Here is a 22,795-nt window from a genome sequence, read left to right as displayed (position 1 = left end):
CTGGGCACTTTCTTTTACAGAGGAGTGGGGGGAGGAGGAGAAGTAAATATCTTTTCTTCACAGGCTGGTTGTTTCCGTTGAGTTGTCCAGTCACGTGGCTACAGCCATCTGCCCTAAAGTCAATCAAGTTGTTGTTACTGTGCTCAGGCCCCAGCTGATGATGCTGATTTGAAAAGCCAAGCAAAAATCTGGCTTGAGGCAAAATGACCCTGAAAGGCAGCATTGAATGTACAGTTCACATGTACAGATGTGAATGTACATGTGAATCTTTTTACACAGTTTCCTTAGTTTCAAGCAATATCTTTTCCTGTCTTTAGTCCAGAGCCCAAAACAAAATGATCTTTTTAATCTGCATCTACCCTTTTGAGCTCCAAGAATTTCATATACTTCCAGGTGGCACAATGCTCGATGGTAAGCATTGCTGCCTCACCGTACCAGGAACCTGGCTTCAATTCCAGCCTCGGGTGATTGAGTGGGCGTGTGGGATTGGGTTGGAAACTCTTTGGAGGGTTGGTGCAGACCTGATCGGCTGAATGACCTCTTTCCACACTGTAGGGCTTTTGTGATTCAATAGATCACCCTCACTGTTCTAAACACTGAGAATAAAGACTCCGCCTCTTCCATAATCTCCTCTTGTGGGTCAATGTTACCATCCCAGGATTCAGCCTGGTAGCAACAGGAAGAAGCTATTCAAGCCCCTCCAGTCTGTTCCACCATGCAGTTAGATTGTTTCAGATCTGTATCTCTGCCCTTTTTGCCAACTTTAGCTCTAACTCCGATTGCCCTCTAACAACAAAGCTCTCTTATTCCTGGTTTTTGATTGGACTCCAGTTTTTTTTTTAAATGTGGAAGTTGCAGCATTCCAGTACTTTGGTGCAACACACCAGTACCCCAGCTCTCATTTTAAGGTCATATCCTTCCATAAAAATAGTTTCTTTCCATCTACCTCATTAAATCTTCCAACCAGTTTAAGTAACTCCAGTAAATCACTCCATAAATTCTTGTATTCAAATGGAGCTCATGCCTAAGTTATGCAACCTGTCCTCATTGCTTGTAACTTTGGGCTGAAGGGAATGGCGCTGCCTATAACAACTTTGTAAGGTTGACAGTAACTTTAACCAAAAAGCATGCCTGTGACGTCCCTCAGCAGAAACCAGGCCATGCATTCCTCTGGCACTGGGAGGTCGCGACCAGTTCAGATTTGTTGATCTACACTGAATTTGATCAGCCCCCTTTAGTACATCCTCTCGATGGTATCATGTTGCTTGCAGAATACGTGCTGCAATGCAGTCAGCCTGAACAGAATAACAGGAGCCCTTGGCCTATTCGTCAAGCTGCTCGATAATAAATTGATTTACTTGGGAGTTGGTTATGAGTTCAGCTTTGTAATGGTTACAGTAATTAGGCATTTCTAATTCTTTAATAAACTCTTTCCCAGTTCCCACCTGCCCTAGCTCATGCAGTCCCCAATCCAATTATTAGTACATTAGCTTAAACAGACAGGCTGTTCAACTGTGAGGGCATCAAGTCCAAGTTATGTGAATGGAATTTTGAGTAGAGGCTATCAGAAGTACCAGTGCTTTGAATCTCTTGTTTCTGCGTCATCTTTCTCTCGAGCTGACTAATGATTATCTAGGACTGGATTGTTGGGTCAAATTCCTAGTATTGCCTGCATAATGGCACTGTGGGTCAATCTACAGCATGTGACCTGCAGCAGTTCAAGAAGGCAGCTCACCACCACTACTTCAAGGGGCAACTAGGGATGAGCAGTAAATGCTGGGCCCAGCCAGCAACGCCCACATCCCGCAAATGAATATTGAAAAAACTTGAGAAAACACTGACACTATTCTGGATCCCTCATTGTCTAAAGCATTGTTGACACTGGCTGGTTAGGGATAGGACTTTGATACTTTCATTGATGGGACCAAACCTGGCAATATGAGAAAGGCAGGGGACCAGAACTGGGTGCTGACTGAGTCATGCTGTACCGACAGAATCACAGATTTGTGAATTTTTGGAGATTGTTGAGCAATGCGGGGACGATACGTTTGTGTTTCAGACGGCAAGATGAATCTCAACGAGGTTGGTATGTTGGTCCAGTCATTTGGTGCTGTTGGTTTGTTCTGTGTCTTTACTTGTGCTGTAACTGCGTTAGGGAACTGGAGCTGGATGAACTTTGGATCATTCGGGAGACTGAGGGAGTGAAAGAAGGGAATTATAAGGAGGTTGTCACACCTAAGTTACAGGATAAAGGTTGCTGGGTGACCGTCAGGAGAAGGAAAGAGAATAGGCAGTCAGTGCAGCGATCACTTGTGGCCATTCCTTCAATAATACGTATACCGCTTTGGATACTGTTTGGGTGGATGATCTGCCAGGGGAAAGCCATAACAGCCTGTCTTTTGCACTGAGCCTGGCTCAGAAGTGAAGTGAGGAGGATAGGAGAGCAATAGTGTTAGGAGATGGTTAGAGGAACCGACAGGAGGTTCTGTGGTCGTGAATGAGACTCTCGGATGTTATGCTGCCTCCCAGTTGCTGGGAATGACTCTGATCAAATCTACAGGGTTCTTAAAGAGGGAGGATGAGTAGCCAGAAGTCGTAATACACATTGGTACCAATGACATAGGTGAGGAAAGAGATGAGGATCTGAGAAGTGAACGTAGGGGGTTAGGTTGGAAACTGAAAGGCAGGATGAGCAGAGTAGTAATCTCAGGATTGCTACCGGTGCCATGGGCTAGTGAGGCGAGGACCAGAGAACGAGTGCAGCTAAGTACGTGGCTGCAGAGCTGCTTTAGGAGTGAGAGCTTCAGATATGTCGATCATTAGGATAACTTCTGGGGAAGGTGGGACCTGTACAAGGAGGAAAGTTGCACTGGACGGGTACCATTATCCAGGGTGGAAGGTTTGCTGGAACTCTTCGGGACGGTTTAAACTAATTTGTCAGGGGAATGGGAACTGGAGCTATGGATCAGAGGCTGTGTAACCGGTGAACAGACAGCTATAGTGTGCAGAGAGTCTGTGAGGAAGGATAGACAGCTGATAGGGCAAAGTTGCAGTCAGTGTGATGGGATGAAGTATGTTTATTTTAAAGCAAGTAATCAGGAATAAGGGTATTAGACTTGGACCATGGATCAGTACGTGGAGCTACGATGTGGCCATTACAAAGGCTTGGTTATCACTGGGACAGGAATGGTTGTTGGATGTTCTGGTGTTTAGATGTTTCAAAAGGAATAGGGAGAGAGGTAACAGAGGTGGGGGCTGGCATTGTTAATCAGGGATAGTATCATAGCTGCAGAAAGAGGTTGTCGAGGAGGGTCTGTCTACAGCGTCAGTATGGGTGGAAATCAGAAACAGGAAAGGAGCAGTCACTTTGGGAGTTATCTATAGACCACCCAATAGCACAGAGACACTGAGGAGCAGATTGGGAGACAAGTTCTTGGAAAGGTGCAGAAATAGCCGGGTTGTTGTCATGGGTGACTTTGACTTCCTTAATATTGATTGGAACCTCCTTAGTGCAAATAGCTTGGATGGAGCAGCTTTTGTCAAGTGCGTCCAGGAACTATTTCTGGCTCAATATGTAGATAGGCTGACTAGAGTGGTGGCTACATTGGATTTGGTGCTTGACAACAAACCAGGTTCAGGTGTCGGATCTCACGGTGGGAGAGCATTTCGATGATAGTGATCACAACTCCCTGACCTTTACTATACTCTTGGAGAGGGATAGGAGCAGATGGTATGGGACTGAGGAGCATAAAGTGGGAGCTGATTTTCTCCAGGAAAAGAATGACAGAAATGTGGAGGTTTTTTAGGGAGCACTTGCTGCAGGTGATGGATGGGTTTGTCCCATTGAGGTAACGAGGGGATGGTAGGGTGAAGGAACATTGGATGACAAGGGATATGGAACAAGGGATATGGAACATCTAGTCAAGAGGAAGTGGGAAGCTTACTTAAGGCTGAGGAAACAAGGTTCAGGCAGGGCTCTAAAGGAGTACAAGGTACCCAGGAAGGAACTGAAGAATGGACTTAGGAGAGCTAGTAGGGGCATGAAAAAGCCGAAGCTAATTCACTAATGAGAGGGACCTTATCATTTGTGAGGATAGTGTGGAACATGCTGATACACTTGAACAGGTTGATGTTAAGAAGGAGGATTTGCTGGAAATTTTGCGAAAAAGCATGAGGAGAATAAGTCCCCTGGGCCAGACGGGATATACCCAAGGATACTACTGGAAACAAGGGAAGAGATTGCTGCACCTTTGGTGATGATCTTGGTGTCCTCACTGTCGATTGGAGTAGTACTAAATGATTTGAGGGGAGCAAATATTATTCCCTCCTTCAAGAAAGGGAAGAGGGATAATCCTGGGAATTATAAACCAGTCAGTCTTACATCGGTGAAGGGCACGTTATTGGAGAGGATCTGAGAGAGACAATTTATGATTATTGGAAAAGCACAGCTTGATAGTCAACATGGCTTTGTGAGGGGCATATCATTACTCCTAAACCTTATTGAATTCTTTGAGGATGTGACAAAACACATTGAAGATGGAAAAATGGATGTGGTGTACATGGCACATTTTAGCAAGGCATTTGATACGGTTCCCCATGGTAGGCTTATTCAGAAAGTAAGGAGGCATGCGATACAGGGAATTCTGGTTGTCTGGATACAGAATTGGCTGGCCCATAGAAGACACAGGGTAGTAGTAGATGGAAAGTATTCAGCCTGGAGCTTGGTGACCAGTGGTGTTCAATAGGAATCAGTTCTGGTACCTCTGCTCTTTGTGATTTTTATAAATGACTTGGATGAGGAAGTGGAAGGGTGCGTTAGTAAGTTTGCCGATGACACGAAGATAGGCGGTGTTGTGGATAGTGTGGAGGGCTGTTGGAGGTTGCAATGGGAGATTGACAGGATGCAGAGCTAGACAAGAAATGGCAGGTGGAGTTCAACCTGGAAAAATGAAGTGATTCATTTTGGTAGGTTGAATTTGAATGCAGATTAAAGGCAGGATTCTTGACAGTGTGGAGGAACAGAGGGATCTTAGGATTCATGTTGATAGATCCCTCAAAATTGCCACCTAAGTTGATAGGGTTGTTAAGAAGTTGTATGGTCTGTTGGCTTTCAATTGCAAGGGGGGTTGAGTTTAAGAGCTGCAAGATTATGCTGCAGTCCTATGAAGCTCTCATTAGACCACACTTGGAATATTATGTTCAGTTCTGGTCACCTCATTATAGCAAGGATGTGGAAACTTTAGAGAGGCTGCAGAGGAGATTTACCAGGATGCTGTCTGGACTGGATGGCATGTCTTAGGAAGAAAGGTTGAGGGAATTAGGGATTTTCTCATTGGAGTGAAGAAGGATGAGAGATGACTTATTAGAGGTGTGCAAGATGATGAGAGGCATAGATAGAGTGGATAGCCAGAGACCTTTTTCTACGGCAAAAATGTCTATCACTAGGGGGCATCATTTTAAAGTGATTGGAGGAAGATTTAGGGGAGATGTCAGAGATTGGTACATTCCAGAGTGGGTGGGTGCTTGGAATGCACAGCCAGCAGTGGTAGTAGAGTCGGATATATTAAGGACATTTAACTGACTGTTGGATAGGCACATGGATTATAGTAAAATGTCGGTTAGCTTGATCTCAGAGTAGGATAAAAGGCCAGCACAACATCAAGGGCTGAAGGGCCTGTACTGTGCTATTTCTATGTGAGTGCTTTGATCCCCTGTTCTTGTTCTGAGTCCTGTTTAATTTGGAGTTTTCCTTCTCTTTTAGAATTGCACTTATTACTGGGGTTTTGCAGCCTGGCTGGCTTTTCACATCAATCACCCGCTGTACACACCACCTGGTAAGTCACAGCCCGTGTTAACGTTAGTGTGAATCAGGGTGCTGGCTTGAGTACCCGATCTACCCTGCACTGAGGCCTGGGAAGAATTGCCCACTATACGTGACAGTGGTACCCAATTTTGGTACAGCGGGGGTACGGTGCATCAGCTCGTCCTTAGACAGAACCCATTAGGAAGGTCCAGCAATTTCCCAGTAGCTTGATGTGTATATGCCCTGGAGTAGATGCCCCCATTACTGAGATGCTTTGATTAGTGGTCACTCCTGTCCTTCCTATCCACTCTCTCCATTCTGACCATAGCTACAGTACAGCGACTAACTAAAGTTGCTTTGTCATTCTTGCCCAACTCCATCAGGAATGACGAGGGCAGCAGTACTGGGGATGGAATATTTTAATACTACCACTCGTCTCATTCTAACATGGACTTGGATTGGTGTTTTCTCTCTCTTTGTCTCTTGGGCATCCTTCCTTGGTATCACCTTTACCCATGAGGGCAAAAAATTAAGCTGCACCAGTGTCATTGCCCACATCCTGAGTTAGAATGAACTTTTTTGGTTGCCATGACATCAGCAACACGTGATTGCATTTGCGTAACATCTTACTTTTTTTCATAGTAGGGAAATATCCGTAGGGGTCTCGCAGGAGTATTATCAAATAATATTTGACATTGGGTCCAAATCTTAGAGGAGGTGATTTGTGAGATTGATTTCCAAGGTGCAAGGACTGCAGCACCCCACCCTTATCATGGAATTTCACAGTAGGTGTGGCCTTGCCAGATTTGGCTGTATCTTGAGAACAAAATAAACCAGATCTAATTTATTTTTTGGGGCTGGGGTGAGGGGCATGGCAGTGGGTAGCGCCACTGTAGAAGTCTGTGGTTACACTTCCCTTGTTTCCTTTCCCACCTTGCTGTATCCCTTGCTGTGCATGTCGGTCACAGGATCAGGCTGATTGCGATGCCTTCTGTGGCCAACACACTCTGGGCTCAAGTGAAGAATAACTACCTGTGAGACAGAGGGGTTGGGCAACTTCACGTGTACAACCCTGGAGGTCTCTTGTGAGTCCCCTATTCCGTTCACTCACTTTAACCTACTTAAATCCAACTGTCTGAAATTCCATCCATAAACACGTGTACTCTCACATACCATTAAAATTGATCAGTCTTTTTGTTCACCCCCATCTAGTGTATCCTGCTTCAATTCATAGTCAGGTTCTATCTGATTCTGTTACCGTAAAGCCACATGTCTTGGCATGTAAAAAGCAAGTTAGGTTTGCTGTTAACTACAGGTTAGTTTGCTGTGTGTTGCAAGAGTGCAAATTTCAAGATGTGATGCATTGTATTTCATTAGGTACTCTGAGAAAAACCACAAAGATTTCGAAGCCTTCGAGTCTCTTGCCAAGTAGTCGCATCACTGCTGTGGTTTGTAATGGCGATTTATATCCCATTACAGAAAAAGAATTGCAAACATTAATATTATCACGAGAGCTCCATCATCCTTTGCAGTTGACATATACGACATCTGTCAGCTGAATGCATGGGAGCCCAGTTTTGGGTAACTGCTTTCCAAGTGTCTACTGGTTTTTGCCCACCTTTGAATTTTCTGGGGCGAGCACTGTCTGGGTGGGTGGAGTGGAGGGAGATGCTGTCTGATAACGATCTTGCTTCTTTGCCAAAAGTATATTATTTTCCTCCTTGCCTGCCATGGGTCTTTATGCTCTCATTATTGAGTTAAAGGTCATTTCCTTACAGAAACGCATCTCTGTGCATGCATTTAAGCATGTTGAGGCACTCTGAGAATTCCCTCTTCACTCCTGTGGCCTCCAACTGCTTGTGTTCCAGGTAGAGGCCTTGTGGCAGCTATTTGGACTGGGGGTGGCATTTGTTTTTAGCTCTTTGAGGCCTTTTGATGTTTTATTTTTTGGTTACTCTTTTGGATGCAGGAGGCCTTGGCAAGATCAGCATTTGTTTGCTACCTAATTGCCCTAAATGTGTCTTGCAGGGTCATTTCAGAGGGTAGTTAAAAGCTGGCCAGGCTACTGTGGTGTAGAGTCACATGTAGGCCAGAATGGGTGAGAATGGGAAATTTCCTTCCTTAAGGACGTTAGTGAACCTGATTAGGTTTTTTTGAACAACAATCGATAGTTTCATAACCACCATTAGACTAGCTAGCATTATAATTTGATTTATGAATGAGATTTGGATTATATCGTGAGAGTTTGAGCTGGTGTCCAGTCTCATAATAAAAAAATGTGCTGGAGGAACTCAGCAGGTCTGGCAGCATCTATGGCAAGAGAGGTAGAGTTAACATTTTGAGTCTGGTATAACTCTCCAGAACTCATTATTTTGGGCCTCTGAATTGCCACATTTCTTGTGCCCCACAACCAACCCATAACCTATTTGGATAAGGGTGCTAGAGACTAAGTTCCTTTTAGACGTCCTTCTGGTTTCCTGGATAATTGACTGATTTTTCTATTTCAGCTTATGGGGACAAACAAGTGAAAATTGCTCTTGCTATATTCCTGGTAAGTTTCCCTTTCTCTAATATCTACAAACTTTTAATTTAAATATCTGATTAATACTGCCCTTTTTCTTTGCTCTGGAGTTTACCAGCTACAAAACCATGAGAATTTTGCTCGAATGAATTTTGTTTTCCATTTTAATTAATGTTCTTGAGAATAAAGTTGTCAGTATGTGTAGCTATTGATCATTATTATTCATATTCTCTGTCTTGGAGATGATGCTATAGTATATGAATTGATGGTAATGTTAATCTGCACTGACTCCTCCCTCAAATAGCTCGGGAAGGACAATTTGGAGTGAATTTCCTCAGGACACTCTTCCAAGCCTCCACGTGACTGGTTTTGAATTGAATTGAATTAACTTTGTCACGTACACGAATGAGTACAGTGAAAAGTTTACAAGTCGTCACTTACAACACCATCTTAGGTACACCATCTGTACCTATGTACAGATTTTTCAGTACAAGTTCTTAGGGGGATAAAAAATTATAAAGAAATAAAAAGCCCAGCACAGCAGATCGTAGGAATGAATTCTGAATGTGGACCTTCCAACTCAGTCCACGCTGGCACCTACCCTCCAGTCTGCACTGGGCCTTGACTCCAGACTGTGCCAGGAATCGTTTCAGGGGCAGGAGACTGCTCTGGAATTACCTTGAGGCCAGAAGTCCACACTGAGGCCATGCCAAGCTTGGAGGACGCCTCGCTGAATCCATGCTGAGGCCAAGAGTTCAGGAGTTCGAGGAGTAAACAGTTTATCCTGCATGAGAAAAGAGTGCTGATTGACCGTGATTGGTTGAAGTGTTGCTGAAGAATGCACCAGAGAACAATTCTTATCCCATACTTTTATTTAATTTTTAAAAAAAGGTGCAAAGGACATGCCCTGCATTTGAAAATATGTAGTTTTTAGCAAATGTAAGTGAGCCATGTTACAATCCTAACTAATGATCCTAAATTGGTTACTAGTGTGGTTCTTACTTTATTTGGGACTGTCCTGCAAATGCTGACAGTCGGGGAAATCAATCTGACATCAGATGTTGTGGTTTAACTTTGGCAAGTATGGGCTTTCATCTGGATTGCAGGGAAATGAAAGCACTGCAGTAGGCCATTCGCTAGTCTGGGTATCAGTCGTATTTATGCCCCATACATGCATCCTCCTAGCCCGTTTCATCAAACTCTATCCACAAATCCTCCGAGGGCATCCTGATTGTGCTGTGGCTAAAGCACATCGTTATAATGTGATGCTTATCTGGGAAATATTGCTGGAGTTAGTGACTCTCAGCTGCCTCTGCTTGGTGAGTTTTTTGGTAGTCATTTGCTTTCCTGTTTTCTCTCTCTCTCTCTCTCTGCAGTTCTGCCAGCTGGGAAACTTTTCAATTCACGTGGCACTGAGGAATCTTCGGCCACCAGGTGAGGCTGTGTAGCAAAACCTGATGGCAGTAATGTGGGTTTGGTGGTCTCATTGGGTTCAAAACACAGAAAACAACTCTTTACATATTTACGTCTTTACGCTGGCAGTTTGTGAGTTGACTTCAATTTAAAGAAATTAAAGGTGTGTGACCATCAAACCTTGTTTTCCAATGTAGCTGAGGAAACAAATCTGCCAGTCCACCCTGTCCATCATCTAAAAGGTACAAGTCAGGAGTGTGATGGAATACTCCCCACTTACCTGGATGAATGTGGCTCCAGCAGCATTCAAAACTTCGACTCCACCCAGGACAAACTTATTGGCGCCACATCCACAAAAATTCACTCACTCCATCAAAGATCACTGCCAAAACTCAGTGAGGCTCCTTCATCAGCACCATCCAAACCTGCGACCTCCACCATCCACACAATCAAGGGAAGCTGATATATTGGAAGTCCAAGTTACCCTCCAAGTCACTCAACATCCTGACTTGGAATTATATCGACATACCTTCAGAGTCACTGGGTCAGACTCCTGGAACACTCTCTCATTAACAGCATTGTGGGTCCAAACATGGGACAAGGGCTACAATGGTATAGTCATACAGCATGGAAATAGACTCTTTGGTCCCACCAGTCCAGACTGACCATGTTCCCATATTAAACTATTCCCACCCTGCCTGCGCTTGGCCCTTGCCTCATATCCCTCCAAACATTTCTTACTCTTTTTTTAAAAATACATCTATATCCACATCCATCACATCCTCAGGAAGTTCATTCAACACACTTGATCACTGTGGTTTTTAAAAATAAATGCCCCTCATGCCTTTTTTAAATATTTCTCCTCTCACCTTAAAATTATGTCCCCGTCTGGAAATCCCCAACCCTGGGGACAAGACATCTGCCATTCACTTTATCTATACCCCTGACTTCTCAACCTCCTATGCTCCAGTGAAAAACATTCCAGCCTATCCAGCCTCACGTTATAACTGAAATCCTATCATTCCTGGTTCAAGAAAGCAGCTCAGCATCACATTCTCAAGGATGTGCCTTAAATCTGCATTCCACACCATTCAATACCACATGCTATGAATGAATAAATAAAATGGCAGTCTCAGCTTATTTGTTCATGTGCCTCATACACCTCTTTCCTGCTTCTACACCTGATTATTCCAATGCTCTCCTGCCTAACCTATTGAGTGCCTCTTTCCTTAAGCTGAAGGGCATCCAAAATGTCTTGTCAGTGTCCTGTTTCCCCCAGTCGCTCCAATGGGTATTTTCAGTTTTTGTTGTTTTCAAATCTTGGTGACCTTTCCGCTGAACTCTGTAACCTCCTTCAGCCCTAGAACAACACCTTCCTCCAATTTGAGGCCTCTTGAGTAGCTTCGATTATAACAGCTCTACCATTGCCAGACTCCTGCTTCTGGGGTTCCCTCTCCAATCTTTTGCAATGCTCCCTTTTAAAAAGTATTTCTGTGACCAAGTCTTTGGTCATCAAAGATCTCCAAGGTGCCCTAGTATTTCTCTCTAGCGCTGTTGTAAAGTACCTTGGTATAATTTGCTGCACTAAAGGTGCTTTACAAATGTACATTCTTGTTGATCTTCTCCATGATTGATTCCTCACTGCATTCTACAATGAACCTACATAGCCACTGAATTGTATTACGCTACCACCATCTTCTCAGGTAACTAAGGAGTGAGAACTCACACATGGGTGATGTAATTTCTTGCAAATACAATTTGTGACCTAGCTCTGAAATGATCCATATACGCTAAGAGGTTTTGGAGTCAGTCAGCACCAATTTACCATGTGCACTAAGACTGCTATGTTTCCTCTCCTGTCTACACTGTCCTGTTGCTGCATCTTGTGTAGATTATTCTGTGTGTAGCTGATATCTGTAACAATTTACTCTCTGAATGGAATGCAGGAACGTGAGATTAGAAGCAGGCGGAGGCCATTCAGTCATTCAAAATTGCTCTATTGTTCATTAAAATTGTGGCTGATATAATAGTGGTCCCAACTCTCATTTTCCCTTACACCCGTGGCCTTGAGTTGTACTCTTGAGCTGCCTTCTTGAACCATTGCAGTCCATTTGACATTGGGCAACCTTTGGTGGTGTTAGGGAGAGTTTCAGGATTTTAACCCAGCAGCAATCATCATTTACAAATCAGGATGAAGTTTGGCTTAGTGACAAACCTTTCTATCTGCTGACCTAGTTTGGGAACTACCTTGGTGAGTTATTGCAATTCATTTTGTAGACCGTATGCAATGCTTCTAATCTGAAATGACTTGAGATTTTAATGCTGTAAAGCATCACAAAATGTTTAACAGATTAATTATATTGAGAGATATTTTGATGTCAAGTACACAAAGAGAAATGGATTGGTTAGGGAAAGACAGTTTTAAGAAGAACAGAGACTAACCGAGGGGTGTAGGGACACATTTCCAGAGCTTGGGGCCTAGCAGCTAAACCTGTGGACTCCTCTGATGGGTGAAGATGGCTGGAGATGTGCAAGAGCTTGTAGGGAAGGGGTAGTCTGTGGAAGGAGTTTAAACACAGAGGCATACCAATCAAATGACTTGCACTGATTGAAATCACCATTTGTCTGGTGTTGTCTCGCAGGTGCTTGGGTTAGTGATGTCTGTGACCGTGTTTTCAGGATCCTTGAGGGGGAGGGGGAGCAGCCCCAAGTCGTGGTCCACATTGGCACCAATGACATAGGTAGGAAAAGGAATGCAGTTTTAAGGCAGAAATTCCGGGAGCTAAGGTGGAAGCTTGGAGCTAGAGCAAACAGAGTTGTTAACTCTGGTTTGTTGCCCGTGCCATGTGCTAGCGAGATGAGGAATAGGGAGAGAGAGGTGTTGAACAAGTGGCTACAGGAATGGTGCAGGAGGGAGGGTTTTGGATACCTGGATGATAAGGACTCTTTCTGAGGTAGGTGGGAGCTCTACAAACAGGATGATCTACACCTGAACCAGAGGGATACCAATATCCTGGGGATATGTTTGTTAATGCTCTTCGGGATGGTTTAAACTAATTTAGCAGGTGGATAGAAACCTAAATTGTAGTTCCAGTGTCTAGGAGGTTGAGAGCAGTGAGGTCAGAATTATGCTTTCAAGGTTGCACTGGCAAGCAGGAAGGTGGTTTGAAGTGTGTATCTACTTCAACGCCAGGAGCATCTGGAATAAGATGGGTGAACTTGCAGCATGGGTTGGTACCTGGGACTTCAATGTTGTGGCCATTTCGGAGACATGGATAGAGCAGGGACAGGAATGTTGTTGTAGGTTCCGAGATTTAGATGATTCACTAAGAACAGAGGATATAGTAAAAGGTGTGGGCATTATTAGTCAAGGACAGTATTATGGTGGCAGAAAGGACTTTTGAGGACTCATCTACTGAGGTAGTATGGGCTGAGGTCAGAAACACAAAAGGAGATGTCACCCTGTTGGGTGTTTTCTATAGGCCTCCAAATAGTTCCAGAGATGCAGAGGAAAGGATTACAAAGGTGATTCTGGATAGGAGCGACGGTAACAGGGTAGTTGTTATGCAGGACTTCAGCTCTCCAATATTGACTGGAAATACTGTAGTTTGAGTACTTTAGATGAGTCAGTTTTTGTCCAATGTGTGCTGGAGGGTTTCCTGTCACAGTATGTTGACAAGCCAACAAGGGGAGAGGCCACATTGTATTTGGTACTGTGTAATGTACCTGTCCAAGTGTTAGATGTAGAGGTAGGTGGGCACTTTGATCGTGACCACAATTCGGTTATGCTTGCTTTAGTGATGGAAGGGTATAGGTATATACCGCAGGGCAAGAGTTATAGCTGGAGGGGAAGGCAATTACGCTGCAGTTAGGCAATATTTAGGATGCATAGGATGGGGAAGGAAACTGCAGGTGATGGGCACAATTGAAATGTAGAGCTTATTCAAGGAACAGCTACTGCATGTCCTTGATAAATATGTACCGGTCAGGCAGGGAGGAAGTGTTCGAGTGATGGAGCTATGGTTTACTAAGGGAGTTGAATCTCTTCTCAAGATGTTAGGATAGATGTGAAGGCTCAGTTAGGATGCTTGAGAGTTACAGGCTAGCCAGGAAAGACCTACAACAAGAGCCAGGAGAGAACATGAGAAGCCATTGGTCGATAGGATCAAGAAAAACCATAACATTTTCTATAGGTATGTCAGGAATAAAAGAATGACTGGATTAGGGCCAATCAAGGATAGTAGTGGGAATTGTGCACGGAGTCCGAGGAGATGGGGAAGTGCTAAATGAATATTTATCATCAGTATTCACACTGGAAAAAGACAATGTTGTCGAGGAGAATATAGGGTGCTAGACTAGACTGGATTGAGGTTCACAAGGAGGAGGTGTTAGCAATTCTGGAAAGTGTGAAAATAGATAAGTCCCCTGGGCCAGATGGGATTTATCCTAGGATTCTCTGAGAAGCCAGGGAGGAGATTGCAGAGCCTTTGGCTTTGATCTTTATGTCGTTATTGTCAATAGGAATAGTGCCAGAAGACTGGAGGATAGCAAATGTTGTTCCTTTGTTCAAGAAGGGTAAGAGGGACAACCCTGGTAATTATAGACCAGTGAGCCTTACTTCGGTTGTGGGAAAGGTATTGGGAAAGGTTATAAGAGATAGGATTTATAATCATACAGAGAGGAATAAGTTAGTGGTAATTAGGGACAGTCAACATTGTTTTGTGAAGGATAGGTCGTGCCTCACAAACCTTATTGAGTTCTTTGAGAACAGGACCAGGTGGATGAAAGTAAAATGGTTGATGTGATGTTGATAGATTTTAGTAAGGTGTTTGATAAGGTTCCCCATGGTAGGCTATTGCACAAAATATGGAGGCATGGGATTGAGGGTGATTTAGCGGTTTGAATCATAAATTGGCTAGTTGTAAGAAGACAGAGGGTGGTGGTTGATGGGAAATGTGCACCCTGGAGTTCAGTTATTAGTCGTGTACCGCAAGGATCTCTTTCGGGTCCACTGCTATTTGTCGTCTTTATAAATGAGGGTGGATGAGGGTGTAGAAGGATGGGTTAGTAAATTTGCGAATGTCACTAAGGTCGATGGAGTTGTAGACTATTCCGAAGGATGTTGCAAGTTACAGAGGGACATAAGTAAGCTGCAGAGCTGGGCTGAGAGGTGGCAGATTAGAGTGGTGTTGGAAAAGTACAGCATGTCAGGCAGCATCCGAGGAGCAGGAAAATCGACATTTTGGGCAAAAGCCCTTCTTCATGTGTCCATGTGCATAGATCCCTGAAAGTTGCCACCCAGGTTAATACGGTTGTTAGGAAGGCATATGGTGTGATAGCTTTTATTGGTAGAGGGATTGCGTTTCAGAGCCACGAGGTCATGCTGCAGCTGTACAAAACTCTGGTGCAGATGCATTTGGAATATTGCATACAGTTCTGGTCACTGCATTATAGGAAGGATGTGGAAGCTTTGGAAAGGGTTCTGAGGCGATTTGCTAGGATGTTGCCTTGTATGGAGGAAAGGCTAAAGGACCTGAGGCTGTTTTCATTATAGAGAAGACGTTTAAGAATTGACATAATTGAGACATATAAGATAATCAGAGGGTTAGATAGGGTGGACAGTGAGAACCTTTTTCCTTGGGTGGTGATGGCTAGCACAAAGGGACATTGCTTTAAATTGAGGGGTGATAGATATAGGACAGATGTCAGGGGTAGATTCTTTACTCAGCGAATAATAGGGCCGTTTAACGCGCTGCCTGCAATAGTAGTAGACTTACCAACTTTAAGGCATTTACACGTTTGTTGGGTAGACATATGGATGAAAATGGAATATTGTAGGTTAGATGGGCTTCAGATTGGTTTTACAGGTCGGTGCAGCATCGAGGGCCCAAAGATATGTACTGCGCTGTAATGTTCTATGAAAGTTGACCACAGCTTTGGGTGCTTTTCAAAGACCTGAGAGATGAGGCAGGTTCTCCTGGTTTCTGTGGAGGAGTAAATAGAGGCGTCATTGGCAAGGCCAGGCCCAACACAAACATGGTTAAGAATGGTGGGTAAGCTTAGGGTGAATAGCAAAGGAAAAGAGGGGCAGTCTCTCCTTTTGGGACCACTTTGCCGTCTTTAAGCATGTGATTCTGAGAGGACTCAAGGCAGACAGGAAAAGCACAGAGTCTGCTGTCTCACCCAGAAAGATCCCGTGTGCAGAATTTAGTGTCAACTTTAACCTCTGACAGCTTGGTAACTCTACCTCCTGCTCTAACTAAAGATAATTTGTTTATAATTAATCCCTAGTCCGATTGAGTGTCACGGACTCTAATGCCAGAGAATTCTGGAGTATTTAGCTTATCCAAACGGGTGTGTTATATGGATGGAACAGGTGGCTTGTTGACAACCCATTAACAGCAGGCAGTACACAAGGCTGGAAGAGTAACTCTTCAGCTGCCGACAACTCTCTTCACAGTGCCAGGCGGATATTGCCAGAATTCCCTCCCTACCAGCATTGTGGGCCAACCCACAGCAAGTGGACTGCAGCGATTCAAGAAGGCAGCTCACCACCACCTTCTCAAGGGCAACTAGGGATGGGCTATCAATGCTGGCCAGCCTGTGACGCCCAAGTCTCTCAAATGAATATTTTAAAAAAAGACAGCAAATGTTTCACAAATTGTCCGCAGCTGTCGTTTCGCAGCAAACTAAGAGTTCACAAAAGTTAACCTTTTCTTGTCAAATAGTGAACAGTTTCTTTCAGACACGTTTTGTCTTTCATCTGATTGTATCAATTGGGCTAATTCCCTCCCTCCATCCCTCCCCACAGTACCTCACTGATTCCCCAAACACCATGAGGGAAGAAATGGAAACTGTAGGCCAATCAACCCAACAAGTCTGCTGTGCTGGTCTAATAATCCTCAACTCCACTTTCCTGCCTTTTCCCCGTAACCCTGTATTGCCTTACTGTTTAAAAATCTGTCTGTCTTGGCCATTGACTAGACTTAACAATCTTGCCCCCACAGCCCTCTGTGGTAGAGAATGCCATAGATTCACTCCCCACTGAGAAGAAATTCCTCTGTATCTCTGCTTTAAATAAGGAAATCTGTTGTTATTCTGAGATGATGCCATCTGATCCTAGACTCTCCCATGAAGGATATTGGCCCAGTCATCGCAAGACCCCAGGCTGCATTGGCCAGGTGTTGGCAGACCCTTGTCTTGTGGGAACCACAGACTTTCCCAGTCTCAGTCAGTGCTGCAGTGTAAATGATCCCCCATTAATGAAAGCCAAAACACCATATGCTTTCTTAACAACCCTAGCCACTTGGATGGCAACTTTGAGGGATCTGTGTACTCTGTTCCTCCACACTGTCAAGAATCCTGTCTTTAATCCTATATTCAGCATTCGAGTTTGACCTTCCAAAATGCATCACAGGTTGAACTCCATCTGCCATTTCTCAGCCCAGCTCTGCATCCTGTCTATGTCGCGCTGCAGCCTGCAATAGCCCTCGATACTATCGACGGCACCTCCAACCTTTGTGTCATCTGCAAATTTACTAACCCACCCCTCAACCTCCTCATCCAAGTCATTTATAACAACTACCAAGAGCAGAGCCCTGCAGGACCCCACTCAACACTGTCCTCCAGGCAGGATACTTTCCATGTACAACCACTCTCGGCCTTCTGTCAGCCAACCAATTCTGAATCCAGATAGCCAGACCTCCCTGTATCCCATACTTCCTGACTTTATGAATGAGCCTACCATGGGGAACCTTATCAAATGCCTTGCTGAAGTCCACATACACCACATTCATTGCTCGACCTTCGTCGACCTGTCTTGACACCTCCTCAAAGATCTCAATAAGATTTGTGAGGCATGACCTGCCTCTCTCAAAGCCATGCCTTTAATCACACTATGCTTTGCCAAATAGTCATAAATCCTATCCCTCAGAATTCTTTCCAAAACTTTGCTGACCACAGACGTAAGACTGGCTGGTCTGTAATTGCCAGGGATTTCCCTATTACCCTTCTTGAAAAGAGGAACAACATTTGCCTCCTTCCAATCCTCCGTACGTCTCCCGTGGCGGGTGAGGAGGCAAAGATCCTCGCCAGTAGCTTAGCAACTTCCTTTCTCACTTCCTGGAGCTGCCTTGGATAAATCTGGACTGGCCCTGGGGACTTATCAATCTTAATGTTTTCCAAAATTTCCAGCAAATCAACTTCATCAATCTTGATCTGGTCAAGACTGTGTATTCCAGCTCCTCAAAGTTTTCATTTACAACAAGTTCCCGTTCCTTGGTGAAAACCGAAGCAAAAAAACTCATTTAGGGCTTCCCCTATCTGCTCAGACTCCACGCACAAGTTGCCTTCGCTATCTCTGATCAGCCCTATGTTCTCCCTGATCATTCTCTTATTCCTCACGTATGAGTAAAATGCCTTTGGGTTCTCCCTAATCCTTCTTGCCAAGCCATTTTTGTGCCCCCTCCTGGCTCTCCTCATTCCATTTCTGAGCTCCTTTCTAGCAAGTCTGTAGTCCTCTAAAGCTGTCTTAGATCCTTGCTACTTCCACCTTACATAAGCTTCCTTTTGACGAGAAGCTCCTCTGTTCTCGTCATCCAAGGTTCCTTAATCTTACCCCTTCTTGTGTTGGAGAGGAGATGGAGACCAGTTTCAGCTTTCCTGTTAATCTCCCATTTTGGATTGCTTGAATTTAGTTATTTTAAAAGCTAATTTGTAACTTTACTTCAAAAATACTTAATTACTTTACAGAAACTGGCCATTCAGCCCAATTGGTCTGATAGTGTTCATGCCACACACAAGCCACCCTTCCACTCCTCTTTATCTCTCCTTACCCGCAACCCTTCCATCTCCCTCACATTCTCACCTGACTTCTCCTTAAATGTATCTGTATTACTTCTTTTCGTGTCCTCCCTTTGGTCATGAATCCCACCTTCTAATCACTCTGAGAAAAGAAGTTTCTCCTGAATTTCTTCCTGGGTTTGTTTGAGACTATCTTGTATTTTTGGAAACAGCTTCTCCATATCTAGCCCGTAGAACTCTTTTGTAATTTTAAAGATCTCTCTATTAAAGATCTTTTCGTAATTTTAAAGATCATTGACAACCTTTTGCTTTTCAAGAGGAAGGAATGTAAACCATTCCTGATGGTTATAACAGCTCTGTTTCCATATCATTTTTGCACTTCCCTGTGTGTCTCTACATCCTTTTGTTTAATATGTAAGGAAACTGCAAATGTGTTGTGATTAAACAAATATTGATGGCTTGCTTTTTGACTGTGGCACAAAGTGTTGTGCCAAAGCAATGCAATTGTTGTTACTGAATGTTGTCTTGGAATCTCTAGGCCTGTTGCCTTATTGAAAGTAGAACTTGCCACTCTTCCTGTAAACCTCCAGCCAGATCAGCCTCTCCTCCCAGTTTTGAGCCCACTGACAGCTCACAGTGTTGTGAAACAGGTCAACTAAATGCTTCTGTCGGTCAACAAATCTTCCTGTTCCTCATTGATGACCTAAACCTCTGAAATGGGGAGAAAGTGAGGTCTGCAGATGCTGGAGATCAAAGTTGAAACTTTATTGCTGGAACAGCACAGCAGGTCAGGCAGCATCCAGGGAACAGGAGATTCGACGTTTCGGGCACAGGCCTTCCTGAAGAAGGGCCTGTGCCCGAAACGTCGAATCTCCTGTTCCCTGGATGCTGCCTGACCTGCTGTGCTGTTCCAGCAATAAAGTTTCAACTTAAACCTCCGAAATGCCAAGAGTTTAGCTGTCACCGTTCATTGACTTCCTTCAGTCAGAGGCAGTTGAAAACCCTGCTGGAGGAGTCAAGTAGCCGTCTATTTCCCTGTGACACTCTCTGGTGAGCTTTTAAACACTTTTCTTCCAATCCTCCCACAACCAAATGAGAAAGAGAAGATTCAGAAGAGATTTACCAGGATGTTGCCGGGTACGGAAGATTTGAGTTCCAAAGACTGGATAGGCTGGGACTTTTTTCTCTGGAGCATAGACGGTTGAGGGGTGACCTTAGAGGTTTATCAAATCATGAGGAGTATAGGTGTTAATAGTGTCTTTTCCCACGATGGGGGATTTCAAGACAAAGGGACATATTTTTTCCTCCTCATGAGAGGGTGGTTTGCATGTGGAATGAACTTCCTGAGGAAGTGGTGGATGTGGGCACAGTCACTGTTTAAAAGACATTTGGATAAGTACATGAAATAAGAAAGGTTTGGAGGCAAATGGGCCAGGAGCAGCCAGGTGGGGCTAGTTTAATTTGGGATTATGTTCAGCATGGACTGGTTGAATCAAAGGGTCTGTTTCTGTGCTGTATGACTTTATTATGTGTGTGAATAAGAGAAAGCATGAGGCTAACATGCCAGCTCCAAACAAGCACATTCCTCCAGTAATTTCAAACCCCCAATCCTTATCCAGCCTGCTGCTATTCACAAGGAGATTCAGCCTGGAACAACGAAAGTGCTTTGCTTGTATGTGCCCAGTTAGTAATGTACTCCTATAACGTTCTTGGTTTAATCCTCTACTTTTGACACTTTATCTTCGGTGCAATTCTCCCAACCAGCCTTGTGTTTGACTCTTCTTTCTTGTAGGTAATCCCTTTGAATCTATTGTCCCACTTAGTACTTCCAATAGAACCATGTCTTGCTTTAAAGACACTGACTGTGGACCCATTGCTCTCAGCATTTAAAACTGCACAGTTCACTCCCAAGCCTCAGTTTCTGATTCAGTTCCATTCAGTATATTTGTTCATGAGAACCGTATTTGTTCTGTTGCATGGCCAATCTAACCCACTTCAATTATATCCTCATGATGTGCTCTGTGATGACCCCTTTTTTTGTCTCAAAGACTGATTTTGCAAAATTAAACTGCATTTTCTCTGCCTTTCATGCTGTCCCTTTTTGAGTGTCATCTTTTTGAATTAGACCAGTTGCTGTATCAGCATCCAGGGTTTATTTTAGATTGGGCACAATAGACATCCTAACCTTGACCCTGCAGATCCCCAGCTACAGGTAGTTCTGTGATAACGCATGTTTCATTGACATTACCTCTGTTTGCAATAAAGCGATTCCAGCAGGGATCGGTTTGTGCACTTAATTCTGCCCATGTCCCAGAATCTCTCCGTCATTTTGCACATGCGCCAGTGTCTGTGCCATTCCACATGTAACGTTGGTGTCTGTCTTCATGCCATTATACATATGCGCCAATGTCCACGCCAAAGCTTCCACCCCGTTCTGCGCATGCACCAGTCACCTGCTGATAAGCAGCTTTCTGAGAGGTACTGTACAGAAACAGCTTTCTTGACATTTTTTAAATGTACTGTGTTAAATATACTTTTGTTTCAGCAATAAATATGATTTCAACCTTCATTCGGACTGAGCTAGATTTTGCATTAAACTTTTGGGTGACTTTTGAGCGATTGCGAGTGATATTTTTGGCTGGTCTGCCCCAACCTCTCTTATCCCAAAGGCCTCATTATTCCCATTAAGTGAGGCTTCACAGCGTTATAGGAGAACTATCTGTAATCCATTAGTGCAATCTCACCAGCACTTCCCTTTATTAAACTGCCCCCTTGTACCTCTCCTATTCCATGACCCAGATTTCCTGTGGGCTGTGTTTTGAGAAGTCTTCCGTGACGAACTTATAAACCTGCAATTTCTGAAAATTCATTGAAGCAATAAACTGAATTAGTTCTACCATTTTCTTCACTTTTCAAAGGGACGTAAACTTGCTTCCCATCTTATTAAGGAAGAGACTTCATTCGTATATTATCTTTCATTATTACTTTTAATGGGGTTAATCCAAAGCACTTTACAGCCAGTGAAAGTACTTTGAAATCTAGTCAACGTTTATGATGTAGGAAACGTGACAGCTGATCCTGCACAGCAAAATCCCACACACGTTTGATAGTGATCAGATCATCTGTCTTAGTGGTGAGGTGATTGGTTGAGCAATATATTTTGCTCAGGACTCCTGCTGCTGTCGCATGAAATAGTTCCGTTGGATTTGTTACATCCACCCAAGTGGGAAGGTTGGATCTCGGTTTACATCTCAGCTGATATCAGCGCCTTACTGTTGTACAGGATCTCTAGACGGTCTGCGTATGCGACCTGTTTACACACTGCAGGTGGCATTTTCCAACTCCCAGTAGTTCAAGTCTTCCTGTCTGTCTCTTTCTTTTTCTCGTTTTCTCTTTCTTTCCCTTTCTCTTTTTTCTTTCTCTTTTTTTTTCCCCCTTTCTCTTTTTATTTTCCTTTCTCTTTTTTTTCCCTTTCTCTTTTTTCCTCTCTCTCTCTCTCTCTCTCTTTCTTCGTGGTAGTAGGCAAGAACCTTTGCAGGTAAAGGGACGGCTGGAAAATGGGAAGCCTTCAGAAATTCGATAACGAGAATCCAGAGCCAGCATATTCCTGTCAGGGTGAAAGGAAAGGCTGGTAGGTATAGGGAATGCTGAATGACTAAAGAAATTGAGGGTTTGGTTAAGAAAAAGAAGGAAGCATATATCAGGATAGATCGAGTGAATCCTTATAAGAATATAAAGGCATAAGGAGTATACTTAAGAGAAAAATCAGGGGGACAGAAAAGGAACATGAGATAGCTTTGGTAAATAGAATTAAGGAGAATCCAAAGGGTTTTTACAAATACATGATGGACAAAAGGGTAACTAGGGAGAGAATAGAGCCCCTCAAAGATCAGCATGGCGGCCTTTGTGTGGAGCCGCAGGAGACGAGTATTTTGCATCAGTGTTTACTGTGGAAAAGGACATGGAAGATATAGAATGTAGGGAAATAGATGGTGACATCTTTAAAAATGTCCATATTACAGAGGAGGAAGTGCTAGATGTCTTAAAATGCGTAGAAGTGGATACATCTCAGGATATGATCAGGTATACCCCAGAACTCTGTGGGAAGCTAGGGAAGTGATAGCTGGGCCTCTTGCTGAGATATTTGTATAATCGATAGTCACAGGTGAGGTGCCGGAAGACTGGAGATTGGCTAACGTGGTGCCACTATTTAAGAAAGATGGTAAGGACAAGCCAGGGAACTATAGACTGGTGAG

General features: G+C 43.8%; 1 protein-coding gene across 2 annotated transcripts in view; it reads left to right on the top strand.

The window, feature by feature from the left end:
- Window positions 1-22,795, top strand: part of tecrb (trans-2,3-enoyl-CoA reductase b) — a 101,884-nt gene that overhangs the window by 72,010 nt on the left and 7,079 nt on the right. For both annotated transcript variants that reach the window (XM_043694707.1, XM_043694706.1), the window contains 3 exons: window positions 5,762-5,834; window positions 8,311-8,354; window positions 9,701-9,758. In XM_043694707.1, coding sequence (XP_043550642.1) covers window positions 5,762-5,834; window positions 8,311-8,354; window positions 9,701-9,758 — 175 coding nt within the window. The remainder of the gene's footprint in view (window positions 1-5,761; window positions 5,835-8,310; window positions 8,355-9,700; window positions 9,759-22,795) is intronic.

Source organism: Chiloscyllium plagiosum, chromosome 8 (assembly GCF_004010195.1).
Source record: "Chiloscyllium plagiosum isolate BGI_BamShark_2017 chromosome 8, ASM401019v2, whole genome shotgun sequence".
In the NCBI taxonomy this organism is placed as follows: domain Eukaryota; kingdom Metazoa; phylum Chordata; class Chondrichthyes; order Orectolobiformes; family Hemiscylliidae; genus Chiloscyllium; species Chiloscyllium plagiosum.
The sequence above is the reverse complement of the archived record's forward strand: the minus strand, read 5'-3'. Positions and strand labels throughout refer to the sequence as shown.